Below are 10,888 nucleotides of genomic sequence, written 5' to 3'. Positions count from 1 at the left end.
AACAGGTTATGGTCGCACTTTATACGGACATATGCACTTTAAGGCTGGGGAGTTGTTCTCTGTTCCCATAGAAACAACTTTTCAATAGCAGTAAAATAAAATATTGAATACGACATTGGAAAAAAAAGCTCAACATTTGTTGATGACAAGGTTAAATCATGCGTGTTCCAGCCTATTTCCACAGTATTTCTAAGGTTAGGTGACTTTAGGTGGAGCAGAATTGAAGGTTGCCAGGTTAGAGTCTATGGTTGCCAGGTTGAAGTGGTCAGTTTTCGACCTTATGCTGACAGATCCAGATGGTTTGTTTTTACAGATTTATAAAGACCAGACGAGATCCGGGTGGAGCTGAGCTAGACCATACTTCTAATACTACTTCTATTGTTTCTGTTGGTATTTAGATTAGCACATTCACAGCTTCATGCAATGCTAGCTCCACATGCACTGAGCCATTTGAGTTCACACTTCATGTTCACATAATGTTCTACCATGTGAACAAAATCTAGAGTTTGAACCCCAAAACGTGACTGAAAATCTATTTATTAGATTAAAGCTATTGTTCCTATAAAGGTGCACTGTGTAACTTTTCTGCCTCCTGCTTGGTTTGGAGATGTGGATGCTTTGGCTGGAATGTTCTACAGTGGGATTTTTTAGAAAAGTGCAATATAAATGTGACCTTTTAACATTTTCTGTTAAATAAATTCACAACAAATGAACATCTCATATACCACCTGTACACTGTGAAACCATGACCGCTCATCCCCTCTTTCACCCCCCCCCCCCTCCTTTCCTGTGTTTCTTCCTCTCCTTCTCTCTGTTTCTCTCTCCTATACACCGTAAAATCCTGCTCTCTCTCCCTCTCTCTCTCATTTCTGGCTCACTGTACACTGTAAAATCATGTCCAAAAAAACTCAGGATTATTTGACCTCTTCTGTGACCTCTATTTCTCTCTCACCCTCTCTCTTTCTCTATCTTCTCCTTCCTCATCGCTCTCCCCTCTTCCTTTCTTCTCCCCGTTTCTACCCCGTCTCCCCCCCTCTCTCTCTCACCCTCACTCTCTCTTTTCTCTCTCCTCTCTCTCCCTCTACCCCTTCTCTCTTTCTCCTCTCTTCTCCCTGCCCCCCTCTCTTCCTCTCTTCTCCTTGTGAGACCCTCTCCACCATTCCTTTACCTTGGTCCGGAGCCTCTGATGCTGTGTGCAGTTTACAGAGTTAGATCTGAGGTTGTTGGAGCCGTATTTCAGCTCACGTTGCTCTCTGACACATCTGTGGCTCATCAGGCCTTCTTCTCTTTTCCTCTCCTCCTCTCCTCCATCTCTGCCAGCTGCGTGCTTCCATCAACCTGCTCCCTGTTTACTTTTTGGCGATGCTAAAACTGTCTAAATTTTCTACCTCTGCTGATTATTTGTACATTTGTTTTCTATGGACTTAGCTCAGAAGACTCCAAATAAAACCCTGTACCTTTACTGTCTCTTAGAATACAAATCAGGTTTTGTCTGTAAGAATCTTGTTACATTTGCTTCAGTTTCAGATGACATGACAGCATTCTATAGGCCAGTCATATTTAAGACAGATGGGGCAGATCAAATCAATACTGCTGAAATGGGGATGTGTGTATGTGTGTGTTTACCTTTTGGATATTTCAGTGTAATCAATAGTAAAAAGTGTCTGTGTCCCTGACATCATCGCAGTGACAGAATCAGAAAAGCACCAATCACAGAGGAGTACCATAAGTATAAATGACGCAAACACGAGGAGAACATGCAAACTCCACACAGAAAGGCCCTGCACCATGGCAGTATCAGACCCAGAACCTTCTCCCAGTGAAGCAAAAAGCTGTTCCACCATCAGATCACCTGCCTGTTGCAATAGAAAAACTCACCATTGTGTGCTGTCTCATCTGTCCCTCACAAATATCTGCTTTTAATAGTACAATGTGTTTACCTGAACAAGAAGACATAAATGTTTGACGCTGCTCCTTTAAGGTTGTAACTGCACTTCTCAATTACCTCTTAAAGCAGCTGTACCTGATTTATCGTCTTAAAACATGAAAAAGATCTAGTTCATTTCAAATGGTTTGCAGTGGTCCAAAGTTACTCCTCTCTTACCTTATGCATTCAGACCATCTTAATTATTCACAACAATGGGTTCATGGGCGCTATTCACAACTCCCAAAGGTCAGTGTGGAGTTTTGCCGTAACAGCAACTAGCATGCTAACACAGACTTCCTGGTTGTTCGATACTAACGGCATGTGGCGGACTCATTTTGATCCCTAGAGCAGCTTATACCATATCTGTACTGCTCAAACACATGGAAAACATTTTCTTTTAACTTTAACCCAGATTGCATTGTTCTAGGCTTAGACCAATGAAAAAACAAACACAGAACAGGAGGATTCATAAAACAAGCTCTTTTATTATAATCCAGGTTTTTGGTATTCATATATTTATTTATATTTTTATGTAGGCTTTTGTACAAATGGACCCCAAATGACACTTAACCACAGAGATCATGAAAGAAGGGAAATATTTAACAAAAGTACATCCTTGTCCCTCCAGAGGTCAAAGGTCACCTCTACAGAAGGCACCACGTGACGATGAACAAACCATTGCATAGAACCCTTTCACATTTTTGATATTTTGGACATGTTTTAACAGGTTGCGTTCACACATGTCTGGAATTGGAAGGGCAGTGGCAGATACTTCTAGGAGCTATTCAAAAACAGGAGAACCACATGTATTGAACCTTATCGGTTCCATAGGTGTGTTTAAAATCCTTTACAGCTGACAACAGCTGCTGAAGTGTTCAACTACTGCCATCGCTTTTTGAACGAAATGTTTCACATTTGCTCATTTGTACTGACAGAGAAGACGCTGAATTTTGTGCCAGTTTTTGTTTCATGTGGATAGGCCCAGTAATTACAGAGATATTAACCATAAACCAGGTCAACACATCTGCAATGTGATTGTTACACAGAAGATTCCATCACAGAATTCAGTGTCTCTAGCTCTGTTTTAATCTATGGGAAATTCAAAATGATGTCGTGAACCCAACCTATTTCACATAAACACCATATACACACGTGTTGTTTCAGATCAGTAACCAGGATGTGTGCTTTACTTCATAGTGCATACAAAAGACTAGCTTTATTCACCTCTCTGTGTAAAACATGCATCTTCCATTACATACATGACATCCGATTATAATGCATTGGATCATATAGAGAAAAAAAAATTGTTAACCCCAAAATGGTGGAATATTTGCAAGATTTTTTGTACAGTTTTGGTCTAGAGCTGAAAATAAAATGGCAACATTAGCTGTACCAATATATCAGGTGTAATATTATGAATAAATATAACAGTGTAAAGAAGTTATTTTTGTAAGTGGGTTACATTTTGGGTTCTTTTACATTGCTTTAAAGCAGCTGTTTTGGTGACTGCGAACCCTTCTGTTTGGACTCGTTTTGCTTACAATAAATTCTACATTAATGTTCATAACAAATGCTTTGAAATTAAACAGATTGTAGTTGTAAGTAGTAATATTGTTAACTGGACTACAGGTTGACTCAATGAGAGCCCATGTTTTGCATGTTGTGAAGATGCAAAAAGCTATTTCGATTTGAATAATTTTCCTCCATCATAAAATTACATGAAACTATATGATCATGTTTTTATATAATGCTGTTCGACCTTCAATGCTCAAAGCACATTACATCAAGGAACCACTTACCCATTCACAGACACTTTCATACACCAGTGTACACAGACACTGGGGGCGAGGGGGGAAGTAACTTTTGAGATGCACGTTTTTAAACAGACAAAATAAATAAGGCAGGTACCACAGTTCATTTCCAGTCTTTGTATTGTTTGGTTGACTTTGGCATTGTAATAAAAGCATCAGATAATAATAACATTAACATTACAATATCCTGATCTAATATATATTTTACACACATACATTAAAACCATTGAGCACATTTTCATTTGTGGAATGTTTTCAGAAAGTACAGGAAAAGAGCCCGCTTTTATTTTGGCGGGGTCTGACAGAATAGGTCTCTCAACTTAAACTGACACAAAAGTAGATTCAGTTATTGCATGAGAAGCTGCATGTTTATTCACCGTGTATTTTTACAAACACCTCTCATCTGTATATAAAATGAGAACGCACAATTCTGAAATACTGGACCAGTAAAGAGTTTGGATGAACCCTCTCATTCAGTGTTTTTTTTTTTTTTTTTTTTTTTTCTACACTTTAGATATATGGGGAAGACTTGGAATTTATGAAGCAAGATATATGGAATTATGTAGCAAAGAAAAAAAAACGTTAAATAACTAAATAGCAAATGTTGGATACTTTAAGGATTTTAATATAAAATATATTTTAAAAATATTTGGTAGAGTTATTTAACATGTTTTCGTTGTTACATAATTGTACATATCTTACTTCATATATTTGATGTCTTTTGCATGAATATAAGCTATAGAAAGTAGTATTTTTTTTAAATACAAAAAACACTGAACGAGAGGGCGTGTCCAAACTTTTGACTGGTCGTGACGTTTTGCAGATTACAAGGGTCACAAGCAGAGTGCACGAGCATTTCAGCGAGTCCAATATAAAACATTTATGATTGTCAATGAACGTGCCATGCCCACCTTCCATACCTGCACTCACAGATGGGCGGTACATGTTTTTTTTCCTAAGGAGATTTCAGGCACTTGTGTACTTGAAAAGGCACTCGAAAAATCTGTCCGTACAAGTTTATAATACACAGCGTGCGCTATTTGAAAGATTGCACGCTTCGCTTCCAGTTCTGTCGTTTTGAGATGTTTTGCCTGAAGATTCTGCGAGTGCTGAGTGATTGGTCCCGCGCAGTTTGTTTAAAAAAATGTTAAAAATGTCGAGAACCAAAGATGCAAAGTTTTGGCAGTGTTCCAGTCCATCCCATGTTTACAGAAAAGTTTGTTCAAATGTGAAATACGCGGCTCTGGTGTCAGTAACAGACTCAGCACTGTGTCCTCAGCAGCAGCTGCAGTCTTGGGCTTTCTCTCAGTGCCACAGGGTCCAACAATAAGGTTTTGTCCCGGTATAGTGCTATAATCTTATTCGGTTTGTGGTTATGTCTTGGTTTCGTCTTAACACTATCGTATTATTTTTATTTATTTCCCAGGGACAAAAGCACAGGTCCCCGGTTGATGTCAAAAATCTCATTGAATTTGTGCTAGAATTTGTATGTTAAGACTATCCCCAGATATATTCGTTTATTTATTCCAAATTGCAGTCAGATTGTCAAATCAAAAATCGTTATATCATTTTTTGCTTTTTGTTTTTAGTTTGTTTTTATTTTTATTTTTAGTGCTATTCCGATGCTTACTTTGGCTCAGGTCCAAGTCTGGTCCTGGTTTAGGATTGCCTATCTCAGGACAGTTCGGCCACAGAGGAGTATATCAGAGTCCAAAATGCCCCTGTCTCGCATTAAAACAAAAACTCCAGTTCAAATTCACCGTCGCTCTCCCCCGGCCCCGTGCGCTCTCAGCTGCCCATGGGTTTGTACGATCCGTCCGGCAGTTGTCTGAAGATGCCCCGCAGAGTGTCCAGCTCTCGGGTCAGATGCTCCACTCTGCGCCGGAGCCTCTCGTTGTCCGCAGACAGCTCCACCACCTTCTGCTGCGTCTCCAAATTACGCATCTTCGCCTTGTCCCTGCTTTTACGCACGGCCACGTTGTTCCTCTCGCGCCGAAGCCTGTACTCGGGACTGCTCTTATCCACGTGCTTTTTGGTTTTGCGGTCCAGCATCTTGCCCGGATGGTGGTGGTGGCTGTGGTGACTGTGATGCGGGCTCGGGACCGGGGTGGGTGGAGGCGTGGGGTGCCCTGGCTGGAGGTGCATTGTGGTTTGCGCGCAGTGAGCGATCTGATACTGGAGGTGAGGCATTTGCTGCTGCTGCTGTTGGGGCTGCTGCGCGTGCCCGGCGTACTGCTGCGCGTGGTGGTACGTCGGGGGCATCGCGTGGGTCAGATCGTCCTCGTCGCGTGGCTCTTGTTTAATGGCCACGGGTCTGATTCGCGGCTCGTACAGCGGCTCTAATTTTGAGTCCATGTATCCAGACATGTATAACTGCTGCTGGGTTGGACCGCATTGCACTTGTTCGTACTCCGCGTTCATCGCCTTTAACTTGTCCTGCCTGGAGTTGTGGTGAAAAAGGTCAGCCAAAAAGTCGTCGTTAAAGGCGGATGGGTCTATGTACGCGCTCAGGTCAATGGACGTCTCGTGATCCCCGATGTCCCCGCCGAAGTCCCCGGGGTTGGGCTGCTGCTGCTGGTGCGGGTGCTGGGGGTTCGGCTGCTGGCTGTGGTGGAGGCCGTGCGTCAGGCTGCTCATCAGGGGCCGCGGCGCCACCTCGTACAGGTTTGACAGCTCCATGGAGGACCTAAACCCGGACATGCATGGCGAAAAGCTCCGGGTGGAATCCAAGTTGTTCAAGTGTGTAAAAGTCCGCGCTCCGCTCCTTGTTGAGTTCAAACCAAGTGAAGCCGAGTGTCAGCGCGCTGTTAAACAAGTGCTTTAGTTTGAGAGCAGCGGGGAAGGTGGAAGGCTTTTGAGACCAGCAGTAGATCCCTCCTGCTCAGTAAACTGCGAGCTGTCAAAGTGTGGTTTTATAGCTGAACGGGAATGGGCGGGGCGGGGGCGCGCACAGCAGGGTTTGAGTTGGATTTAAGTTACTCCGTGCGCAGACAGAGCCAGCAGTGCAACATAAAGGTGTATGCTTATGTCGAGTGAGTAATGCGTGGCTTAAGGATTTGAGCTGATCTGAAATCAGACTGTGAGATATCAAACCTAGAGGCCTATTATACACTGAGTTCAGCATTGTGCATCATTTGCCCCAAAATAGGCGACAAAACGAGCTAACAACGAGGTAAAATAGGCCGATGCCATCACCAAAAACAACCTTACGTTCTTTCTGTTTTATTTTTTAAACTCACGTATTTATTTAAGATGTGTTGCGTTGTTAAATATTTAAAGATAATAGCTTACGGACTCCTGCTGTGGTCACATATATTACATAGAATTAGCATTAAACTGCGCACTGGGGATGGTGCGTAATGATAAAGCTCATATACTTGAATCATCAACCAAACGTAACCCGTTTGTCTCAGTGACGTATTTAGGACACACAATGACCTTTGATCCCTTCGTTGGACTTGTGCCAAACAGATAAATCGCGCATATCAGATAAATATCCCCAATAAAAACGAATGTGATAAAACTTTCTACACATTTCGAGAACGTCAGTGGAAAACGCTGTCGGTCTACATAAGTGATCCTTTTACCTGCTCAGACACGACTCCGCGGAGTGAACTTCTAGCTTGAGAGCAGAGTCGCGGAGATGAAGCAGGGGGCAGCGGGGATGTGGTCTCTGGTGCTGGGGGTGTGTGGAGAGAGGGGCCCCACGGGGAACCGGAGCCGAAGTTACCGGGGTTCATATCAGGCCTTGCTGCAGGGTAGATCAGGATAAGTGGACTAAGAGCGCGCAGGAGAGAGCGCGGCGGGATCCGTGGACTGGAGCGCCCTCTTTCGGTGATAACAAAAATGAGCTTTATACTTGGTAACAGTGTAAACGATTTTTTTTTTTTAACTTATGATTTTGATTAAATACGGATAGCCAAAAAGCAGTGGTGGATGAAGTACTCAATTTTGTTACGTAAAAAAGTATAAATACAGAGGTAAAAGGTAAAAGTATTCCATGAAAAACAAATAACAACAACAACAACAAAACAACTATTCAAGTAAAAGTAACCGTTTAAAACGTACTTTAAGTGTAAAAAGTAAAAGTATTTCACACAAGTGTTGTTAATTTCTTAAAGTAATTAAAAATTATACGTATTTTCAACAGCTATGAATCAATTTCTTCACTTTTCTTATGATTTTCGTGTATTTATTTTTGTTTGGTCAAAGCCGAAGCTTGAACTCAAAGCTTTAGTCAGGATGTTACCACAAACATCGTCTAAATAACTCCTTAAATCATATGAAAAGTACTTTTTACTTTTCAGTCCAGTTCAAAAATGTAGCGGAGCAGAAAGTACAGATACCTGCTCTCAAATGTAGTGAAGTAAAAGTAAAACGTAAACACTGTATAAAAATTCTACTTAAGTACAGTAATTTTGCTACTTGTACTTCGCTGCCAATAAGATCGTGCAGATTAGAATACACAAACTCCACAAGTTCAAAGGTTAACATCACTGAGCCAGACTCACTTTAATGAGCTATAATGCTGATGATGGGCACTCAAGCTAACATGTGTGTCATGTTTTATAGTGTCAAAGTACTACATCACTGAGTGAGCTACTTCTGTATTAATTGAAACTGACACCTACTGCATATCTGGCTCTCTAAATGTTTGCAGTACAGGCCGAAGATACTTTGGATGTGCTGAGAAGGTGTAATCCCTCATTCGTTCAGCAGGGGTTCAATGTGGAGGCGGTTCCAACTTTTAACGTGCTGCAAAAATGTCAAACAAAAAAAAAAAAAAGAACTTAAAACTGATTTGAGTGGTAAATATTTGGATGCGGGTTAGTGGTACATTTTGTCTATTCAGTGTTAAAGGAATTTGGCTTTGAAAAATCCCAAAACACAGCTATAGCATCAGACCAAAATCAAATACTCAGAGTTTTCCAAAGTGTGTAGGCCTAATACTTGGGTACTTAATGCATGCATGGACATAGACATATTTTTGGATGTTTTTTTGTAAAAAACAAACAAACAAAACAACATATATATATATATATATATATATATATATATATATATATATATATATATATATATATATATATATATATATATATATATATATATATATAAACTGAAAAAATTGTAGAGCAATTAGAAGATTTACAATGTAAAACAAGCATGTACTTCAAATAGGTATCATTTTAGCAAGATTGTGGCTCTGATTGTGAGATGGCTCCCATGGGTGCTGCGCTATGGCTGCCTGCCGCTCCTGCCCTGAAGCACTTGTCGAAGGGTCAAATGTGGGGAACAAATTTCCATATGAGGGCCATAATGTGAAAATACACTTTACTGTCCCAAGAGGGAAATTTGACCCAGCTGGGGCAACCTGTCAGGAGCAGTGGGGGCTAGGGACCCACCTCCAGATCTTTATTGTTCATGTTTTGGATTGATGGGGTGAACATTGCCAAGAGGAAGACAGTGGGAAAAACAAGGGATTTTCAAACCTCGGACTTTTTGGATGTGAAACCAAAGTTCTTGCTCTTGATAAGAACTTTGGTCATCTTTAAAGGGAAGACTAATGTAAATTGTGTTTACTATAGTATAAAACTCCAAACCATTGCATCCGCAAACCTTTGCATCAACTAATAATACAAATTTAATACCAGGTCACATGATTGCATAAGTCTAAGGACTAGTCGAACCAAAACTGAGATGGGAAAGAGGCTTTTAGCTGTTTTGTTTCACAAAAATGAATCACACTCCAAGCAAAAGCAAAACCGGAGTCTTTGGTGCCACAATCACAATTTAATGATCTGATAACAAACTTTCGTACACACACCTGCTCATATTTTTAGTGTTTGATATAGACCTATATACCTGTTTGTTTTGTTAGTTTTTTTGTTTGTATTGAATTTTAAACAGGACACCCATGTAACAGAGCCCAATGGCTCTCATTGGGTTTCCCTTTATGAATAAACAACCAAAGGGTAGAGACAGTAGACAGTTTTAAGTACCTTAGGGTTACAATTGACAACTCACTTACATTTGAACATCACATCATGGACATTCATAAAAGAAGTCAACAAAGACTATCAGTAATAAGAAAACTCAAAGGACTCTATGTTTCTCCACATCTGTTATTACTGTTGTATAAATCTATCATTCAGCCCATCCTACTGTACTGTTCCACCTGCTTCTATAACATGCTTACTGTTAAAAACCGGACCAAACTCATAAAAGTAACACGCATAGCTGTTAAAATCATAGGACTCCCCACACCCAATTTTACAGATCTAAATATTCGGGCTAGTGGACGCTTCGCACTCGCCATAACACAGGATGCCACTCACCCCCTCCAGGACCATCTAATCCCTCTGCCCTCAGGACGGAGGTACAGGGCGATCAGGTGCAGGAGGGCATGGTTCGGTAGAAGCCTGGTCCCAGCGGCCATTGCTTTCTTAAACAACAGGCCCCTCTGAGGCATAATGTCTGTTTTTGTAATGTATGCTTATATGAGTGTGATGTTTGGTGTTTATCTGTTTATATGTCAGACATGCTCTGTGTATGTGGAAAGGAATCTCTTTCCCCAGGGACAATAAAGTAAAGTCTTAAGTCTAAGTCTAAGTCTTACTACTCACCATCTGTTAGTGTTTGTCTTGTTTATTGTTTATTTTTTTATTTCATACATATCAATACAGTATTGGTTTAAAATACTGGTCATTATGTTTATTCACGCCTCAGGCTCCAATAAGAACCAGCCTTCTGATGCTTCCAATTGTAACTGCACATTAGCGTGGTCATAGCCACTCTCCTAGCCTACTAACGTTACTATAGTACCATCCATACTAGAGCTGAGTATGTGAACAGTCCTTCAGGTATGACTAAGAGGGGCGTGTCCACTTTGACCTTTGTCTGAATCTCAAACAAACAGAATGTGAGACGGCTCTGGTGGCTCACATGACCCCACACGCTCCACAGGCTGGGATCTGACTGTTTCACAAGTTCACTGTTTACCTCCATTAATTTACTGTTTTGATATTGTTGAACCACTGTCTCCATGGAATCACAGAGCCATACAAACTCTTCCAAATCATTTGTGTTATTAGCATACAGTCGTGATAAGGCTCAGCTCCAAAACAGCTGCGATTCAATTTTTCCATAG

The 10,888-nt window shown here is 40.9% G+C and overlaps 1 protein-coding gene across 1 annotated transcript; it reads right to left on the bottom strand.

The window, feature by feature from the left end:
* Nucleotides 1-2,400: 2,400 nt before the first annotated feature.
* cebpa (CCAAT enhancer binding protein alpha) lies at nucleotides 2,401-6,637 on the bottom strand. The gene has a single exon (XM_055232538.1). It carries the CDS (start codon nucleotides 6,436-6,438, stop codon nucleotides 5,527-5,529), a length of 912 nt encoding a protein of 303 aa, XP_055088513.1. The 5' UTR covers nucleotides 6,439-6,637; the 3' UTR covers nucleotides 2,401-5,526.
* Between the last annotated feature and the right edge of the window lie 4,251 nt (nucleotides 6,638-10,888).

The sequence above is a fragment of the Periophthalmus magnuspinnatus genome, chromosome 3, assembly GCF_009829125.3.
Source record: "Periophthalmus magnuspinnatus isolate fPerMag1 chromosome 3, fPerMag1.2.pri, whole genome shotgun sequence".
NCBI lineage: Eukaryota > Metazoa > Chordata > Actinopteri > Gobiiformes > Gobiidae > Periophthalmus > Periophthalmus magnuspinnatus.
Note: the sequence above shows the minus strand (reverse complement) of the source record. Positions and strands in the feature narration are given on the sequence as shown.

Coding starts and splice junctions, on each gene's coding strand:
- cebpa (XM_055232538.1), bottom strand. CDS start 6,438: ATGTCCGGGTTTAGGTCCTCCATGGAGCTGTCAAACCTGTACGAGGTG.